At 41.7% G+C, this 21,576-nt stretch overlaps 1 protein-coding gene across 1 annotated transcript; it reads left to right on the top strand.

The window, feature by feature from the left end:
- Nucleotides 1–542: 542 nt before the first annotated feature.
- On the top strand, nucleotides 543–1,846 carry LOC135587630 (1-aminocyclopropane-1-carboxylate oxidase-like). Its single transcript, XM_065079250.1, has 3 exons — nucleotides 543–659; nucleotides 775–1,010; nucleotides 1,212–1,846. Exons 1-3 carry the CDS (start codon nucleotides 558–560, stop codon nucleotides 1,792–1,794), a joined length of 921 nt encoding a protein of 306 aa, XP_064935322.1. The 5' UTR covers nucleotides 543–557; the 3' UTR covers nucleotides 1,795–1,846.
- Nucleotides 1,847–21,576: the final 19,730 nt, after the last annotated feature.

Raw genomic sequence — 21,576 nt, 5'->3', positions numbered from 1 at the left:
TATATAGTAAAATTATTTTGAGTATAAAAAGATTATATTATCTTATCTGTGTGCTTCATCTCTTCTATCTATCCATTCAATATGATATATTGATATAAGACTTAATTGGAAAGTAACATGTTTTACTCGATTTTATCGAGCAGTTCATTCGGATTGGGAATTCTTCGTAAACGTTGCAAACGATGCAATCCAATAACAAAACCAGTACAAGCTGAGCTGGATATGGATCATTCTGGAAGCCTGCCATGATCGTCTAGTAAGTACTTGTGGTCTTTGTCTCTTTCTAATAAGTACTTGTGGTCTTTGCCAAGGAAAAGAAAGGTTGACAAACAAGTCTTTGTCTCTTTCTAATAACCAAGGAAAAGAAAGGTTGACCAACAACACTTGGCATACTTCCTCGTTTCTTCCTTTGATTTGTACGTAAGATCTGAAGTGAAGCTCAATCTTTGCACTATAAAAAGCCCCAAGTAGCTCCATTTCTTTTCATCGAACTCAAGAAGCAAAGTTCAACCAAAGCATCGCATCCGTCTTCTCAGAAAATAAATCTTTTATTAGAAATGGCCATTCCAGTCATTGATTTCTCAAAGTTGAAGGGCAAGCAAAGAGCCGAAACTTTGGCACAGATTGCCAATGGATGTGAAGAATGGGGATTCTTTCAGGTCTGTTGTCATGGAGGATGTGCTTTCATGTTCCCGATCTTCTTCCTTTCTCCCGTCCATGGTTCTTCTGAACATGAAGCTGGTACTTATTCCAAGTAATCTAATGTGCTTGCAGCTGGTGAACCATGGGATTCCGGTGGAGCTTCTGGATCGCGTGAAGAAGGTATGCTCGGAGTGCTATCGGCTCAGAGCGAAGGGCTTCAAGGGATCCAAACCAGTGCAGCTGTTGAACAAACTGGTGGAAAAAGAAGGGGAAGAGGCCGATGTTAAGCGCTTGGATAACGTGGACTGGGAGGATGTTTTCCTTCTCCAGGACGACAACGAATGGCCGTCCAACCCTCCGGAGTTCAGGTACTTCATTCACGAAGCTCCAATGCTGCTTGTTCCATTCCCTGTTCCACATAAACGAATGAACAACATTAGAAAGTCAATTATAATCACTGCTGAATAGCTAGCTGCCCCAGCGCAAGAATTGGATTGTTGATCTTTGATTTGCTACTCATAATATGATGGTTGTCGCCAAAGTTGTTGACGTTTGCTCTCTTCATGCAGCGAGATCATGAAGGAGTACAGGGAAGAGCTGAGGAAGCTGGCTGAGAAAGTGATGGAAGTAATGGATGAGAATATGGGGTTTGAGAATGGCTACATCAAGAAAGTATTTTCAGGAAACGGTGAGCACCAGCCCTTCTTCGGCACCAAGGTGAGCCACTATCCGCCATGCCCGCGCCTGGACCTCGTAAACGGCCTTCGCGCCCACACCGATGCTGGCGGTGTCATCCTCCTCTTCCAGGACGACCAAGTTGGTGGCCTCCAGATCCTAAAAGATGGGAAGTGGATCGATGTGCAGCCTGTGGCCAATGCCATCGTCATCAACACCGGAGACCAGATCGAAGTACTCAGCAACGGTCGCTACAAGAGCGTGTGGCACCGCGTGCTCACGACCAGCGATGGCAACCGCCGCTCCATTGCTTCGTTCTACAACCCCTCCTTGAAGGCCACCATCACTCCGGGAATCAGCAACGACGACGCTCCAGCTTTGTACCCCAAGTTTGTTTTCGGGGATTACATGGAGGTGTACGTGAAGCAGAAGTTCACGGCCAAAGAGCCCAGGTTTGATGCAGTGAGAGCTATGTAAGGATAAGTTAATGATTATCGAAGTTATGTTCTGAGAATATTCTTTTGTATCAGATTTGTTTGTACCATAATAATTGTTTGCTATGACAAGTAATTTATATAAAACCAGCAGCCCAACCTATTTTTTGAAACCTCACGAGATGGCAACTATCATGGAGAAAGGCCAATTAGTTCTCCAATTACGAGGGGTTTTGATGAGTGGCGTGACACTTCACAAATCATGTTTGGAAAAATTAAAAATCACACACGTTTCTTGGTATAGCCATTTTCAAAATAAATAGAAATAAAAACACATTCTTAAAAATATATAGTTTGATGTAGATATTTGTCATATCTTTATTTAGAAATTTTGCCACGTTTATTGTGTCAAACTTCATTCTCAACTATATTTTCAGTCTCTTGACAAAAGTTTTTCAATCATTTTGATTATTTTGGGATTCATAAGTAAGAACAAGAGAAAAACATAAAAATAAGATAGGGAGACATACTAATTTTATAGTGGTTCAATATTTTTGATCTACCATCCATTCTTATTTTATCTATCTATGAGGCCATTGACGTTCACCGGTATTTTTTTCTCCAAAGTTTGAAGATCAACAATCCTCTACAACTTTCTTTTATCAAAGCATCGGTAAAAAAAGCTTGTGCTTGAAATATTCAATCTTTTATAGGTATCTCTATAACTTAGTCATCCAACTAAAGCCCAAAAAGAAGATAAAAATCAAACCTCTAATAGAGAATTGGAAAACATTGCAAGCACGATGGATGCTCTCACCAGCCAAACATGAAGACGGTATTTATAGGCCCTAAAACCTTAAAAATGTAGAGTAAATTAAGAAAAAATACTAAAAAATAAAGATAAATTGTGATATGATCATTGGATGTTTGCGACGAAATTGAAACACATCATTTGGTGACTCATATGATACTAACACCTAAGCTAGGTAATATTACTTGACCTAGTTAGTATAATCTTTGGGCGATGCTACTGCCAAGCCCAATGATGGCCTAGTAAAGACGTAGGTAAGGCCATTTACTATTCACTTTTAACCCTTAATTGTTTTCGTTGGAATTAACTCATTTTGAAAATTAACTTCGACCAAGACTGACATAAGAGTTCTCTGCATATTATTAAATCTTTCATCATATCATCAGTGGATCTTCTATCATATCAACTTATGTTCCGATATCCCGACTTCAAAGTCAATGTGTCTCATCCATATCAATTATGCACAAAATACTTATATTCCAATATATTCAACTTTAGCTATGGATAATGCCATAAAATTTTACTTCTTACGTGATCATAAAACATATGCAATGTCCAAGAAGTATTTTTCTTGTAAAGTTCATATCTATATACGGAAAAAATCAAAATTTTTAAATTTGGGATATCATAGTCCTTTGTAGAGATGGTGTACCTTCTAAATACCCTAATTTTTTCTATTGATTTCAAGTAAGACAATTTAAGATTTTATTGAAATCTAATACAAAGATATAATTACATGTTCAATGGCAGTGAGTTGAATTAGTGCTATAGCAAATTTTAATCGATTTTAAAGTTCAATTGATAAAACCATACTAGAAATATGATTAACCAAAAATGCAAGTAAGAGTTGTAAGTAATGCAAATAAGTAATCAATAACAAATCAAAAGTAAGAGAAGGAAAACAAATCGATTTATAGTGGTTCAATTTTTTTTACTAACGATCACTCTCGATTCCTCTTCCTTCGAGGCCATCGGCTTTCACTATCAATGTTTTTTCTAATGGATGAAGATCAACTATCCTTTTTATAGCTTTTCTCCTTTTAACAAGCTTAGGAGAGAACCTTCATACTATTGGAAAATCATGAGTTGGCATCTCATGCACAACGAAAAATAAAAACAAAACTAGATTTCCCAAAATTAAGTACTTGGTCATTGTACGACGATTGGTATGTGAGAAAATCGTAAAACCGAAAAATCGCATATATCATGTTAGAAGTGTTATTTAGGGAGATCGTATATCCCCAAAATTTTCAGATTCGATAGAGTGAATGAAGGAGAACTCGCGTACTCCACTCTAGTGGTGATCCATACAACAAATGCAGCGACGATGCTCCTTAGATCGTTGTTGGATCTCCTTCTCCAAGTGCACCGCAAGGCTACTAGAGCCAAGGAGGAGGAGAAGAGGGCTAAAGAGAATAGGAGGGGCGACTACCAACAATTCTAGCATATGAACCATGAGGTTCCTCCTATTTATAGTGGTGCAAGTAGCTTAATCCTTAATGGATCCTATCCTCATTAGATCTCAATTCAATTGGATCTCTATCCAATTGGATCTCTATCCAATTATGTAATTAGATCTTATCCATAGGATCTAAACTAAGGGCTCTATGAATATCTTATATCCATACTTCTGCTCGTCATAACATCAATCATATATATGTGACCCTTTAGGCCCGATACCGAGCTGGCCATGAGTCGATCCGGTCAGAACTTCTTATGGTATAGTAAATTATTATCTCTATAATAATTCATCAATTCATCGACTATGGTTATACTAGATCACTACGTCATAGTCCCCAAATGTTATAGGGGAATCTAATTTGGTCAACTTATCTATTCACAGTTACCATGTGTCTATAGTCTCTCATCCATCTAATATCCTAGAGACCGTATATAGGATACAATAATGTTAGGCCCATACAAAATCCTATCCAAGTCTCGCTCTAATCGGATTCTCTTGGAGAACTCATTCTCTCTCAATCTGAATGACTCTGGCTAGAGATTTTGTTTGAGCAAGCACACATGAGATATTTCTCTCGTGATACCAAGAGTGGATGATCCTCTATTGATACTCAATTGCCTTCGTAAGGTTGGCTGTCATTCCCTAGAATTGGTTATACCATATCTGAAACTTTCAAACTTATAAATATGACGTCAAATATTGGAGTACTTATATAAGATATCTTTAGTGTCTCAAGTCTAAGGACTAAACATACAATTGGGACTACAGAATCATTATCTGACATTAGGTATCATTAACCATCAAGCATTCCGTAAGCGGATCCATCATATAGATGAGTATACAATGCACCGGTCTATTTGGTTCTCTCGATGTCCTTCTCTTGTAACCTATGACTGGGATGATTTATGATTTGTGTTTAAAGGTGAATCAGTCTCATTATCATAATCTCATCACAATCTGATTCTCATTGCATAAATCCAAGGATATCACAATATACATCTAGATAATATGTGATAAAATATCAGTAATAATAAGCAAAGAGATCGTCGCAACGTGTCACAAGTGTCATCACTTACGTGATTGGCTTGTAGGGCATCTATAACTATCTCTCACTTGACCTAAAGCTAATCACATATGTGTCTGATCCTCATCAGACCTTTGTGATGCTAAAAAATAATCTAAGACAATGGCTTCGATAGCGAATCAACAATGTTATTTTTAGAAGAAACTCTTTCCATTGTTATACCTTCATGGGCCACAATCTTTCTAGTAAGCTAGAACCTCCTCAAAATGCTTTTGATGAGACCTGGGTTCCTTTGCTTGAGAGATCGCCTCATAATTATCATAATATATAGGAATCAGTTCTATGCTACTCAATACGACTCTCAAATATTTAATGAATATCTTTATCCAGACCCCATCTTTTGTTGCTTTTGTCATAGTAATATATTCTGCCTTCATGGTAAAGTCAGCAGTAGTATCTTGCTTGGAACTATTCCAGCTCCCCATTCAAGGTGAATATATACTCTGAGAAAGTAAAATTCCATATCTCATTAATATAAGACCTCTCTTGAAATATTTCATATCAAACCTTTTGATAATGATGTCTATGTACCTGGATTGAGATAAGCTAAGCATCCTCTTAAATCTATCTCTATAGATCCAAATCCCTAAAATATAGAATGCTTCGCCTTAAGTCTTCCATGAAGAAGTGTCTAGATAGCCAAGCCTTTAATATTGAGAGTATTCCCAATGATTATGATGTCATTCACAGATAACACCAAAAAGGTGATAGCGCTCCTGCTAGTCATAGGTGCCCAGCAAGCCAATCACGTGAGTGATGGCACGTGTGACTTGATACAGAATCTTTTTGCTTATTATATTTTAGCGTATATCACTTTATAACTATTGCATATGTGCATATATATATATATATATATATATATATATATATATATATATATATATATATATATATATATATATATATATATATATATATATATATATATATATATATATATATATATATATATATATATATTGTGATGTCTGTGGATTTGTGCAATGGGACTCGGATCGTGATGAGATCACGATAATGAGATCGATTCACCTTTAAACATATATTCTAAATAATCCCGGTCATAGGTTACTCGAGAGGGACATCGTGATAACCGGATAGACTGGTGTGCTGTATACCCGTCCATATGATGGATGCAGCTGGTCTCATAGTTGCTCGTGTAGGGAAACTAGGGATACAGTACAGGTGCTCATTGGAGAATGAGTTCACTGATTGATCCGCTTACGGAATGCTGGATGGTTGATGATGCCTTATTGTCAGACAGCGATTCCATAGTCCTAGTGGTGTATCTGGTCCTTAGACTTGAGACACCAAGGATGTCCTGTATGAGTGCTCCACTCTTTGATACCAGACTTATAGGTTTGGCTTGTTAGGATCGAGAGCACTAAGAGGGGGGGGGTGAATTAGTGCAGCGGAAATCTTACAGCGATTATAAACCAAAAACTGCGTTCGTTCAATAAAAACTATTATGATGCAAAAGCTAATTCTCAGTTTGTATCTAAGTGCAGTTTGCGTCTAAGCGCAGATTGCGCAGTTTGCGTCTGAACACAGTTTGCGTCTGAACACAGTTTGCGTCTAAGCGCAGTTTTGCGTCTAAGCGCAGTTTACGTCTAAACTCAGATTTACGTCTAAACGCAGTTTTACGTCTAAACGTAGATTTACGTCTAAACGTAGTTTTACGTCTAAACGCAGATTTACGTCTAAACTCAGATTTACGTCTAAATGTAGTTTTGCGTTTAAAAGCAGTTTTGAACCTGGAAAAGCGTTTTACGTAGAAAGCAATTTGCAGTTATAAATGGAGTCCGAATGTAAGCGTAAACTGCAGTGTGAAGATCGTACGAAAACACGATTTACGTTTGAATGCAGATTCTGAAAGAACAGCACTTAGAACTTGTTCGTGAAAGCGCAGAGAGCAGTAGTAATGGAGGAGGTTTGCAGTAATGATAAAGTGCTAAAAAATAAACGCAAACCAGAGATTTAGAGTGGTTCGGTCAGCCTTGACCTACTCCACTTTTGGCTTCCTCCACCGACGAGGTTGCCGACGTCAACTAGCTGCCTTCCTTCAATGGGCGAAGGCTAACTGCCCTTTTACAGTTTCTCTCCTTTTGACAGGCTCAGGAGACAACCTTTACAGATCCTTTCTCTCCTCTCTTTACAACTCAAGACTTGAAGAACAGAAGGAGGAGAGCTTTAGGACTTTACACAAATTTGAGCTCTTAGAATCACTGAAAAGATCAAGAATTCGGTGTAGATCTGTATCTTTTCAGTGCTGAATGGGTGGGGTATTTATAGGCCCCAACCCAGTTCAAATTTGGAGCTCAAAACGATCAAATCGATCAAATCCCAGAATTCTGGGATCAGGCGGTTGCACCTCTTAACTGGAGAGGTGGCACCGCCTGGCAGAGCTCGAAGACTGAGCTCAGGCGATTGCTTCTCTCTGCCAGAGCTCGAAGACTGAGCTCGGTGATTGCATCACCTGGCAGAGCTCGAAGACTGAGCTTGGTGATTGCATCACCTGGCAGAGCTCGAAACTGAGCTCGGTGGTTGCATCACCTGGCAGAGCTCCAAACTGAGCTCAGGCTGATGCACCTCTCTGCCAGAGCTCGAAGACTGAGCTCGGTGATTGCATCACCTGGCAGGGCTCGAGACTGAGCTCAGGCTGATGCACCTCTCTGCCAGAGCTCGAAGACTGAGCTCGGTGGTTGCATCGCCTGGCAGAGCTCGAAACTTGAGCTCTGGCGGTGCTACCTCTTGGCAGAGGAGGTTGCACCGCCCAGTCTAGCTCGAAGACTGAGCTCTGGGCGGTTGCACCTCTCGGCTGGGGCGGTTGCACCTCCCAGCCTCGCAGCCCTGGCGGTTGCACCTCCTGGCTGGGGCGGTTGCACCTCCCAACCCCCACAGCCCAGGCGGTTGCACCTCCTGGCTGGGGCGGTTGCACCTCCTGGTGCAATCAGGGTCCGAATGGTTCACTCCATTCGGCCCACTTTGAATCTTTTCAGGGGCCCAATTGCCCCAAGATTAAGCTAATGGGATCACCTCCCATTTTCATGCTTAATCATCATGCTAACTACGATTAACTCTAAGACAACTTCTGCAGCTTTGCTCCGATGCGTCAATCGCTTCTTCCGGCGAGTTTCCGGCCAACTTCCGTCGATCAACCGATAACCCTCGGTGATCCTTCTGCGGACATCCGGCATACTCCTGGACTTTGCGACGATCCACTTGGCGAGTTCCGACGAGCTTCGCTTGGCAAGCTTCTGGACTTCTCGGATCTGTCCTCGCTGAACCTCCGACGACCGTCCGAACTTCCGTCGAACTCTTGAACTCCCAACGTGATCATGATCTTGACTCCGGCGCAACACCTGCTGCTTGTCTTACTCTTATCGTAGTTAATCCTGCACACTTATCTCAACACTTAGATTAGATAACAAATGACAATTGACTTCATCATCAAAATCTGAGATTCAACAATCTCCCCCTTTTTGATGATGACAATCAATTGATAAAGGAGTTGTCCTTAACTCCCCCTATCTATATGCCATAGTTGAGATAAGTCAACCTTGAATTCAAGACCAAAGAATTAAAGTGACGTATTGATAAGTTAGATCAGTTAAACTTATCAATACTCTCATCATGATGCCCATCATGATGTATCTCTTCAAGAATGATGTCAAAGCATGACATATATCATCAAGTTTGTATTATAGTGTTTGTAACTGTTCATCATGTAAACATATAAAGCTACGAAGGACTTTTTACATGATGCACACATTTGAGATTTTCTAGCAAGTTTGCATTTACTTCACAAAATAGGATATCAAATCAAGATATGATGCAAACTATAGCACATGTTCACATATCTCTTGGTGATGCAAGGATGGCATAACATTGTTTATAGCATCACTCAAGTATTTGCAACTATGACATAGATATGATTATGGCAGTTCAGCTATGACATAGTGTTTATCAATTCATATGTTTCTCCCCCTTTGTCATCAACAAAAAGCATGATAGCATTATCAAGCATATAAAGGAAGTCATGACACATATATCTTTTTATTATTTTTGCTTGACGGAGGAAAGTCATTTTTCAAAGAGTTTTCATAAGAGTGTACAAGAACATCCCATTTTTAGCATACAAACCGAAAAATGAACTTCTTACATGCATCTGGTTAAAAATATTTGTCACATAATTTGCAACATGTTATTTGATCAAGCGTTTGTCAAGGCATGTAATAGTAATAACATCCGAAAAATAATTTTAACTAGTTAAAGTATTCGGACAATTCAACATTCCTAATTCTCTTCTTATGTAATCAAATTGTTCTTCACATAGGGGTTTTGTAAAAATGTCAGCTAGTTGATGTTTAGTATCAATGAACTCTATGGTTACATCTTGATTAGTGATGTCTAATATCAATGTGTTTGAATCTTGAGTGTTAAGCTTTTGATGTAGTAACACAATTATTTCAAGTGCAGCATTCTATCATATTGCATAGCAAGATATTTATCTCAGCAAGTGTAGCATTGTATCATATTGCATAGCAAGATTTTTATTTCAGCAAGTGTAGCATTGTATCATATTGCATAGCAAGATTTTTATTTCAGCAAGTGTAGCATTGCATCACATGGTAAGATAGCAATCATATTAGCAACCATATCAATGTCATACTGCTGACTTATCAACTTACATTGGTATGTTGCTTCATATTTTTCAAGGCATAGGCTTTTAAACCTTTTTAGTTTCAGTGCAAAAACCGAGATAAACAACAAGAGATGTTTGCAAATATGCTTACACAAACAAAGATAACTATATGTACAGCATATCAGGTAACCATAAAGACAAAGTCCTTCATGAATAACATAAAGAGTTTACAACATCAGATGTTTATACAAGCTTATTCATGAAGTGGAAGATTAAAGTGCCTAAGTAAAGAGTCAAATTGTCGATGGATTTGCTGCAGCTCGGTTAGGATTTGATCTTGTTGAAGTTCAAGCCGTTCTTGTCTTTGTTCAAATCGGTCCATCCGAATCCCGATATCTTCGATGGATGATGTGTGAGTTTGCTCAACCGGATGTGTTTCCTCAAAGGGACAGATCGGAGGAGAGTGGGTACTCCTAAAGACTGGGGTTTCCGGCTCTGGTTCAGGTTCAGGTTCAGGCTGAGGGGGATCAGTTCTTCTAGGCATTCTAACCCAGTTACCGTTTCTATAGTGACATCTTAGTCGGTGAAGTAGATTTTTGTTTATTATGCTGAATCTATCTGATTTCATTACTTCTTCTTCTAGTGGTATTTGAATGTCGTAAGCTTTCATTATTCTAGTAATTATTCCACCATATGGGAGCATCATATCTTTCGTAGATAATTCCAACATGTTTTGTTGGATCAGATAGCCAAGACAAATGTCACGTCCTTTCATGATTAGGTACATAATTCCTAATTCCAATTGACTCACTTCATCATGATGGTATTGTTTAGGAAGAATTATACTAGTCATGATATGATGAAGTATCTTAGTGTTAAAGGGCAATAGATGTTCACAACTTTTAGGAATAGATTCTATGTTAGGATTGGCAAGGATTGTTCCTAAGGCTTCAACGTAGGATGTTTCAATAGTTTGTTCATCCCATGATCCTTTAAAGTAAAGTCCTATGCTTTTCATGGGAATACCTATCATATCACAAATGAATCTATCAGTGATTGAGATGTGTTGTCCTAAGAGATAGGTTGATATCCTTTCTTCATCATCTATTTGCATGTTGTTGTAAAACAATCTAACTAGTCTAGGATAAATGGGTTCGTTGATCTGCAAAATGGGAAGTAGATTTAGGTTTGCAAACCAATGGATAGTCTCTACATCTCTTAGTTCATTCAGATCTACGTATTTTCCCTTATTGATGCTTCTTAGTTCGAAGGAGAGAAATTTTTCAGCATGGTTTTTGGAATCAAAAAGAGTGAGATCAAACTCTTCTACTACTCTCCTCTTTCCCTTGTCCCTTGAGGATCCTCTAGATCCCATTACTACTGCTGTTTAGAGGGATGATGATGAGCTAAAGTAAATGAAGAACAAAACAGAATTTTAAGAGCTTCTTAGAGAGTACCTTTGTGAAATCTTCAAGGGAAGGAAGGATTCTTGATGTTTTGCTCCGAAATGGGAGGTGTTTGGAAGGCTTAGAGGAGTGAAATGGGAATGGAGGAGACTTGGAAGAGTAGAGGAGAAAATGGGGGTGAGTTGTGGTCGGTTCCTTAGCCGGCCCTAGCGTGATTTTAAAGGGCAGAGCTGCTGGCGGTTGCACCTCTGGCTGGAGCGGTGCAACCTCTGGCAACCCGTGATAGCTGGAGGTGCCACCGCCAGCTGGAGAGGTGCCACCGCCTGCAGCAGGTGAGCACTTAAGATGATTTGATTAGGGAGCCTTTGCCTTGAGGAGAGTTTCAAAGCAATTAATGATTTCGTATGAGTTTTTATTTAAGGAAGAAGCTCTTTGTAAGATAGATCTTTTAACGTGCATACATATGTTTGTTTGGTATCCCTTTTAAGATCATGACATATTTAGTTTCTACAAGAATTAATTCGTAGATGAACGGATTTTGAAAATCAGGGGGGTATCATATGTTTCTGATTGTATCGTATTTGTGATAACTTCCACTTGTTACTTAAGCGTTGCGAGTTCCTTTTTGATTCTTGGTTTATGACCATTGAGAGTCAAGGAGCAGAATATTATTTCTTGCTCCGGCCTAGACTTTTAATGTTTTTATAGGAAGGGATGATCTTTAGGAACCCATTTGCTTTTGGGTGCCTCATAAATAGATCTACATTTTCTATCATGTTGCATAGAGTTTATCATGGTTCCCTTAGGAACCCAAATTAATTTGTTTGGACTTATTTTCTTGAATGGACAACAATGTGTCTTGTGTCCAGATTTGCAACAAAAGTTGCACTTGGTTTGGTGTTGAACATGTAAGATGGGGCCTTTTACAAAGGTAGTTGGATTTCGGTGAGGACTCCTCACAAATCCAATCCCACTTCTTTTGGGAGCATGACCCTTGTTTGTAAGGATCATGTTTAATGACTTGCTACCAACCTCGAATTTCTTCAAGGTGTCCTTGAGTAGCAGGTTTTCTTTTTGCATAGTTTCTAAATCATGACATTTGATACATGAATTTAAACTATCATGATGTTCGACTTTTAACTCATCAAACTCACAAGTAAGACTATCATGCATCTTTTTCAGCAATTTATATTTTCTACTTATACTCTTGCATTCGTCAAATAAGTCATTGAAAGCATTTAATAATTCATCGAAAGATAAATCAGCATCTATTGAATTTGTTACCTCGTCTTCGATGGTCATTAAGGCGTAATGAGCAACTTGCTCGGTGTTGGACTCCTCTTCCTCAGATGCGCTCGAATCATCCCATGTTGCTTGGAGCGCCTTCTTCTTTGTTGTTCTTTTCTTGACTTGGGGACAATCACTTTTGTAGTGTCCCGGCTTTTTGCATTCATAGCAGATCACTTGGTCCTTTTTGGGTTCAAGTTTATTTTTTGCATCATTCTTAAATTTGTTTCTTTTAAAGAACTTTTTAAACTTTCTTGTTAGAAGTGCCAAGTCATCATCACAGTCCTCATCACTTGAGTTTTCTCTCAAGTGGCATTCTGACGTTTTGAGTGCCATATCCTTCCTGTTCTTTGGAAGGATGTCTTCTTGCTCTTCATGAGCTTTACAAGTCATTTCATAGGTCATTAGTGACCCGATTAGTTCTTCAAGAGGGAAATTTCGCAGATCTTTTGCCTCTTAAATAGCGGTGACTTTAGGATCCCAACTCTTAGGAAGGGATCTTAGTATCTTATTAACAAGCTCAAAATCCGAAAAGCTCTTTCCGAGTCCTTTTAAACCGTTGACGACATCCGTGAAACGGGTAAACATGTCGCCAATGGTTTCACTCGGTTTCATCCGAAAGAGTTCGAAAGAGTGTAATAGCAAATTGATTTTTGACTCTTTTACTCTACTTGTGCCCTCATGGGTCACTTCGAGTGTGTGCCAAATATCAAATGCAGTTTCACAAGTTGAAACACGGTTAAACTCGTTTTTATCGAGTGCACAAAATAAGGCATTCATAGCCTTTGCATTTAGAGCGAAAGCCTTCTTCTCCAAATCATTCCAATCGATCATTGGAAGAGAAGACTTTGAAAAACCATTCTCGACAAGATTCCATAATTCAAAATCCATAGAAATAAGAAAGATCCTCATTCGGGTTTTCCAGTAGGTGTAGTCCGTCCCATTAAACATGGGTGGACGTGTAATAGAATGGCCCTCTTGGTTTCCGGCGTAAGCCATCTCTCTTGGGTTTTAATCCTTTTGAGAGTTAACCGGGCTCTGATACCAATTGTTAGGATCGAGAGCACTAAGAGGGGGGGGGTGAATTAGTGCAGCGGAAATCTTACAGCGATTAAAAACCAAAAACTGCGTTCGTTCAATAAAAACTATTATGATGCAAAAGCTAATTCTCAGTTTGTATCTAAGTGCAGTTTGCGTCTAAGCGCAGATTGCGCAGTTTGCGTCTGAACACAGTTTGCGTCTGAACACAGTTTGCGTCTAAGCGCAGTTTTGCGTCTAAGCGCAGTTTACGTCTAAACTCAGATTTACGTCTAAACGCAGTTTTACGTCTAAACGTAGATTTACGTCTAAACGTAGTTTTACGTCTAAACGCAGATTTACGTCTAAACTCAGATTTACGTCTAAATGTAGTTTTGCGTTTAAAAGCAGTTTTGAACCTGGAAAAGCGTTTTACGTAGAAAGCAATTTGCAGTTATAAATGGAGTCCGAATGTAAGCGTAAACTGCAGTGTGAAGATCGTACGAAAACACGATTTACGTTTGAATGCAGATTCTGAAAGAACAGCACTTAGAACTTGTTCGTGAAAGCGCAGAGAGCAGTAGTAATGGAGGAGGTTTGCAGTAATGATAAAGTGCTCAAAAATAAACGCAAACCAGAGATTTAGAGTGGTTCGGTCAGCCTTGACCTACTCCACTTTTGGCTTCCTCCACCGACGAGGTTGCCGACGTCAACTAGCTGCCTTCCTTCAATGGGCGAAGGCTAACTGCCCTTTTACAGTTTCTCTCCTTTTGACAGGCTCAGGAGACAACCTTTACAGATCCTTTCTCTCCTCTCTTTACAACTCAAGACTTGAAGAACAGAAGGAGGAGAGCTTTAGGACTTTACACAAATTTGAGCTCTTAGAATCACTGAAAAGATCAAGAATTCGGTGTAGATCTGTATCTTTTCAGTGCTGAATGGGTGGGGTATTTATAGGCCCCAACCCAGTTCAAATTTGGAGCTCAAAACGATCAAATCGATCAAATCCCAGAATTCTGGGATCAGGCGGTTGCACCTCTTGACTGGAGAGGTGGCACCGCCTGGCAGAGCTCGAAGACTAAGCTCAGGCGATTGCTTCTCTCTGCCAGAGCTCGAAGACTGAGCTCGGTGATTGCATCACCTGGCAGAGCTCGAAGACTGAGCTTGGTGATTGCATCACCTGGCAGAGCTCGAAACTGAGCTCGGTGGTTGCATCACCTGGCAGAGCTCCAAACTGAGCTCAGGCTGATGCACCTCTCTGCCAGAGCTCAAAGACTGAGCTCGGTGATTGCATCACCTGGCAGGGCTCGAGACTGAGCTCAGGCTGATGCACCTCTCTGCCAGAGCTCGAAGACTGAGCTCGGTGGTTGCATCGCCTGGCAGAGCTCGAAACTTGAGCTCTGGCGGTGCTACCTCTTGGCAGAGGAGGTTGCACCGCCCAGTCTAGCTCGAAGACTGAGCTCTGGGCGGTTGCACCTCTCGGCTGGGGCGGTTGCACCTCCCAGCCTCGCAGCCCTGGCGGTTGCACCTCCTGGCTGGGGCGGTTGCACCTCCCAACCCCCACAGCCCAAGCGGTTGCACCTCCTGGCTGGGGCGGTTGCACCTCCTGGTGCAATCAGGGTCCGAATGGTTCACTCCATTCGGCCCACTTTGAATCTTTTCAGGGGCCCAATTGCCCCAAGATTAAGCTAATGGGATCACCTCCCATTTTCATGCTTAATCATCATGCTAACTACAATTAACTCTAAGACAACTTCTGCAGCTTTGCTCCGATGCGTCAATCGCTTCTTCCGGCGAGTTTCCGGCCAACTTCCGTCGATCAACCGATAACCCTCGGTGATCCTTCTGCGGACATCCGGCATACTCCTGGACTTTGCGACGATCCACTTGGCGAGTTCCGACGAGCTTCGCTTGGCAAGCTTCTGGACTTCTCGGATCTGTCCTCGCTGAACCTCCGACGACCGTCCGAACTTCCGTCGAACTCTTGAACTCCCAACGTGATCATGATCTTGACTCCGGCGCAACACCTGCTGCTTGTCTTACTCTTATCGTAGTTAATCCTGCACACTTATCTCAACACTTAGATTAGATAACAAATGACAATTGACTTCATCATCAAAATCTGAGATTCAACATGGCTGTCCCAGATCTAGTACAGCTGGTCATTGGAGTGGTAGTCGACCTTACGAGGGCTATTGAGTGTCGATAGAGGATCATCCACTCTCGACATCATGAGAGGAATATCCCATGTGTTCTTGCTCAGACAAATCCTTGGCTAGGGTCATTCTGGTTGAGAGAGAAAGAGTTCTCCGGGAGAATCCGATTAGAGCGAGACTCGAGTAGAAACCATATGGGTCTGACAACACTATGCTCGATATACGATCTCTGGGATATTAGATGGATGAGGGATTATAGGTACATGGTAACTAAGGACAGACATGTCCAATGGATTGGATTCCCCTATATCGTCTGGGGACTACAGCGTAGTGGCCTAGTACGTCCGTAGTCGATGAGTCAAGTGAATTATTACAGAGATAATAATTTACTAAGTTAGAAGGAGTTCTGACGGGTATGACTCACGGCCAGCTCGATATTAGGCCGAGAGGGTCACACACATATGGTAGGCATTGCGATGAGTAGAGGTTAGGATATGAGATATCCGACGGAGCCCTTGTCTTATTGGATGCAGATCCAATACCCACTAGGGGAGGACCCATTAGGGTTTGATAGGAGACCTCTATAAATAGGAGGGATCCAGAGCCTCATAAGCTAGAGCCTTTGCTTGCCTTTCCTATTCTCCTATCCATCTCAGAGCAGGCCTGGAGTTTTGAGGAGCGTTGTCGCAACCCTACTGTGTGGATCACCGCTAGAGAGGAGGCGCTTGACCTCCTTCACCCTCTCCTAAGGATCTGCAAGGAAACAGGGATATACGATCTCCCTAGGTAACACAACCTACACTATACGCAGTTTTTAAGTTTCACGGATTTTGTGCACCAATCATCGCACGACGACGAACATCTCTTTGGGAATCGGGGATTTTGTTTTCTTGTTCTTCCGCTGCACATGTGATGTCACCCCCATGATTTCCCAACAGTGGTATCAGAGCCAGGTTGTTCGTGCGAATGATTGATTTTGAACTGCGTGTGTTGTGTTTAGGAAAAACTTTTGAAGTTAAAATCGTTGACGCAATAGCGAGAGAAACGACAGCAACAGTTGCTGCCCTAGATCTGTGTGCGTGCAGCGCAGCCGAAGGCAGGCAGCACAGGGGCTGCGTCTGCAGCAGCCGGCCGGCGACCTGCTTGCAGCACGCTTGCGTCCGGCGGAGCTGGCAGCCCGTGGGCAGAGGCGCCTGCGGCCGCTTCTCCCGCGGGGTGAGGCGCCGCAGCTCCCGCAGGCGAAAAACCCCCCCACAGGGGCGGCCGCCCGGCGAGACAGCACCGCCTGCGGGCGGTGCCCCGCGGGAAGAACCGCCCGCGGAGGCGGCGGCGCCCGCAGGGGCGCCAACCTGCAGGGGCAGCACCGCCTGCGGGCGTTGCCCCGCCGGCAGAACTGCCCGCGGAGGCGGCGACACCCGCGAGGGCGCCCACCTACAGCGGCAGCGCCGCCAACGGGCGTGCCGCCCGCAGGGGAGGGCAGCGCCCCGCCCCTCGCCGCACAGGCCGCCGCCAGCAGGGTGGCGGCGGCGGCGGTAGCAGCAAAGGGTAGTAGGGCATTAGGGTTTTCTGGGCAAAAGACAGTTTTGCCCCTCGGAATTTAAGAAATTCCAGTTTCTATCTTTTGTCCAAATTACGAAAATACCCCTATAAATTCAGAAATTCCCTATATGTCCCTGATTTCATAAAATATTAATTAATTAAAAGGTTTAGTTGATTATTATTTTTATTATTATCTAGTAGTCATACATGATGATGATTATTAATACATATTATGCATGATGTGTGGACGGATGATCGTAGACCGTGTGATGTGTGTACTTGTGATTATTATTATTGAGATCTGCGAGCCTCTATTATATTTCTTGTTTATTGTCGGGCCTGCGTGCCTATGATTAAGTTGTAATCACATGAGGAGGCGCAGCGGGAGTGTGGATGCGATAGCGGGACCCACGAGACGGACGATCGTGATGCATGAAGATGCATCAAGATGTCGACGGAACCGACGAGGACGAGATGGACGATCACAGGGCATGGAGATGCACCGTTGCACACATAGATCTTGATGTGAGTGATTAGGCCTACTGGCTCGGGTCTAATCATATTAGGTTGTGGTCCATGATCATTTGGTGTGATTGCTTATACACATACTAGATATGTATATATATTTGCATGCGATGTAGATATATATTAAATATGTATATGTGTGACATATCATATTATGAGACCAAATCATAGAAACATCTCTCGATAATATTAAGTCGGTAAACGTGAGGCAATTAGATTGACCCACGTGGCCTTCCATCGTTATAAGTAAGAACCGATTCCCAATGTAGGTTGAGTTGGTCGAGTCCCTCGAGACTCACCTATATCGCGATTCGGTATCTTGCTTACGACATAGAGATGTCACCGGTGACCTGAGGGCATGGTATACTTGGTCGAGTCCCTTGAGGGTATATCATCAAATCAGACTCATCTTGTAACGAAGGTGTTGACTTAACCAAGCATCATTGTTTGTCGAGTCCCTCGAGACCATGGAGATTCGGAGGCCGAACAGGACGGGAATCACAAGGAGTTGTGATCGGCAAGAGTTGCCTACCTTTTAGGCTTAGTGTGATTGGTCGAGTCCCTCGAGGTTACACTAAGACGCTGATTGGATCCTGATCCCCACTAGAAGTCTGCCGGAGACTTCCATTTCGCGTGACTCGTTAGTAAAATAGTGGGAGCATATTAAAATAGAAGTTCATATCTTGATAGTTTATTTCTTACAAAATCTGCATGTTATTCATCTCTGCTGCATCTTTATTTTCAGAAAATGTCGCTTTCAAATCCCTTACGTGGCATACTTGATGTCAACGGCCTCACTGGTCCAAATTATACGGATTGACTCTGTAACTTGAGAATTGTTCTCACAGCGGAGAAAATCATGTACGTCCTTGATACAGTGATGCCTACGCTTGAAGAAGGGGCAAGCAAGGATGAGATCGCTCGCTACGTGAAGTACATTGATGACTCCACTCTTGCTCAGTGCTATATGTTGGGCTCTATGACTCCTGAGTTACAGAGACAACATGAAAAGATGGATGCCAGATCCATTCTCCTACATGTCCGTAAATTGTTTGAGGAACAGGGAAGGACTCAGCGATATGAGATATCCAAGAGCCTCTTCCGCTCTAGGATGACTAAGGGGACACCGGTTCAGAACCATGTCCTAAAGATGGTTGAGTGGATAGAGAAACTCACAGGTCTAGGAATTGTCCTAGAGGATAACTTGTGTGTGGACATTGTGCTTCAGTCCCTACCATATTCCTTTTCACAATTCATAATGAATTTTAATATGAAAAAGCTTGAGGTGACTCTCCTAGAGCTCCTCATTATGTTGAGGGAGGTAGAGAGTACTATTAAGAAAGAGAAGCCAGTTCTCTACACTAGTGAGACCAAAAAGAAAAGGAAAGCAGAAAGGTCCCTTAAGAAGGGAAAGGGCAAGGGCAAACCAGGTAAAGCAAAGGTTGCTAAGAAAGACCCAGCAAAGGACAAAGGCCAGTGCTTCCACTATGGTAAAGATGGGCATTGGAAGAGAAACTGCAAAGAATACTTTTTAGAAAGGGCGAAATAGAATTTTGGAGAAGCTTCAGGTACATTCATAATCAATCTCCAATTATCAGATTTTTGTGATAGTGCATTGGTATTAGATACCAGTATTGCTTATCACATCTACAATTTATTGTAAATTCTAGCAATGCCGAGGGGAGATTGACGAGGGGAATATTGTATAAAGGTTTGTTTATGCAAGACACTACTCCATATATCATGAATGTAAGTGTCTAAGAGGAAACGAGATGAGGTGAACAGTGAATACCTATGGCATTGTAGGCTAGGTCACATTCATGAAAGAAGGATTTAAAAGTTACTAAATGATTGATATCTAGATCCATTCGACTACGTGTCATATGCAACTTGTGAGCCTTGCATTCGTGGAGAACTAACCAACTCTCCATTTAGTGGAACTGGAGAGAGAGCCACTGAGCTGTTGGAACTCATACATAGTGATGTATGTGGACCCATGTCAACTCATGCCATTGGTGGTTACTCCTACTTCATTACATTTACTGATGATTTCTCAAGGTATGGATATGTGTACTTAATGAAGTACAAGTCCGAGGCCTTTGAGAAATTCAGAGAGTATAAGAATGAGGTGGAGAACCAGACTGGAAAGAGTATCAAAACTTTTCGATCAGATCGAGGAGGTGAGTACTTAAGTACAGAGTTTACTCAGTTCCTCAAGGATCATGGGATATTATCCCAATGGACACCTCCTTATACACCTCAGCTCAATGGTGTCTCTTGAAGGAGGAATCGTACGCTATTAGACATGGTACGGTCCATGATGAGTTTTGCTGACCTACCCATCTTATTCTAGGGATATGCCCTAGAGACCGCAGCTTACCTTCTGAACAGAGTTCTAACTAAGTCGGTAGTGTCTACACCATATGAGATATGAAAAGGGAAGAAGCCTGATCTTAAGGTTGTTAAGATTTGGGGCTGTCGTACCCATGTTAAAAGATACAACCCCGATAAGTTAGAATTAAGGACAGAACGATGCAAATTTGTGGGATACCCCAAGGAAACTTGTGGGTATTATTTCTATCATCTCGAGGACCAAAAGGTTTTTGTAGCTAAGAGAGTAGTGTTCTTTGAGAAGGAACACATTCTTGGCGGAGATAGTGGGAGAATGATAGAGTTGAGCGAGGTTGGAGAACCAAGCTCAAGCACCACTCTACAGCTCGAGTCTGTTTAGTTACCTAATACACAAGTTTCAACTTTATGCAGGACTGATAGAGTATCCCATCCTCCTGAGAGATATGTGGGATATATTAGAGGAGAGGATGTTGAGGATATTGATCCTCAGACCTACGAGAAGGCTATTATGAGTATAGACTCCGTGAAGTGGCAAGAAGTCATGAATTCTGAGATGGATTCTATGTACTCAAATAAGGTTTGGAACCTAGTTGATGCACCCGAAGATATTGTACCCATCGGTTGCAAGTGGATCTTTAAGAAAAAGATCGGAGTAGATGGAAAGATAGAGACCTATAAAGCAAGGCTAGTGGCTAAGGGGTATCGTCAAAGGTAAGGTGTTGACTACGACAAAACCTTCTCACCCGTAGCAATGCTAAAATCCATTAGAATTCTATTGGCTATTGCAGCACACTATGATTATGAGATCTGGCAGATGGATGTGAAAACTACATTCCTCAATGGGAACCTTGAGGAGGAGGTGTATATGATGTAACCTGAGGGACTCGTGTCCAAGAACTGCCTAGATAAGGTGTGTAGGTTGCTTAGATCCATTTATGAACTAAAGCAAGCTTCCCGAAGTTGGAACATAAGATGTGATGAGGCAATCAGATCTTATGATTTCGTTAAGAATGAAGATGAGCCTTGTGTGTATAGAAAGGTAAGTGGAAGCGCTATCACCTTTTTTGTGTTATATGTGGATGATATCCTCATCATTGGGAACGATGTAGGAATGCTATCCACAGTAAAGGCTTGGTTATCTAGACACTTCTCAATGAAGGACTTAGGGGAAGCATCCTATATCTTGGGGATTAGAATCTATAGAGATAGATCCAAGAGGATGCTTGGCTTATCCCAGTCCAGGTACATAGAAACCATTGTCAAAAGGTTTAGCATAAAAAATTCCAAGAGAGGTCTCATACCGATGAGACATGGGATCGCTTTCTACGAGTATGTCCCCAAAGACTCCAGAAGAAAGGGCGAATATAAATATGATACCTTATGCCTCAGCAATAGGGTCTATCATGTATGTCATGCTATGTACTAGGCCTGATATAGCGTATGCTTTGAGTGTCACGAGCAGGTATCAGGCGGATCCAAGCTTGGAGCACTGGAAAGCAGTAAAGTGTATCCTTAAGTACTTAAGAAGGACTAACGATCTTTTA

Source organism: Musa acuminata, chromosome BXJ1-8, assembly GCF_036884655.1.
Source record: "Musa acuminata AAA Group cultivar baxijiao chromosome BXJ1-8, Cavendish_Baxijiao_AAA, whole genome shotgun sequence".
In the NCBI taxonomy this organism is placed as follows: Eukaryota; Viridiplantae; Streptophyta; class Magnoliopsida; order Zingiberales; family Musaceae; genus Musa; species Musa acuminata.
This window is presented reverse-complemented; position numbering and strand designations above follow the sequence as displayed.

Bases quoted from the DNA above. Each gene is read 5' to 3' on its own strand.
- LOC135587630 (XM_065079250.1), top strand. From the start codon at position 558: ATGGCCATTCCAGTCATTGATTTCTCAAAGTTGAAGGGCAAGCAAAGA. The intron at 660-774 runs GTCTGTTGTCAT...ATGTGCTTGCAG, and splicing joins AAGAATGGGGATTCTTTCAG to CTGGTGAACCATGGGATTCC. The intron at 1,011-1,211 runs GTACTTCATTCA...CTCTTCATGCAG, and splicing joins TCCAACCCTCCGGAGTTCAG to CGAGATCATGAAGGAGTACA.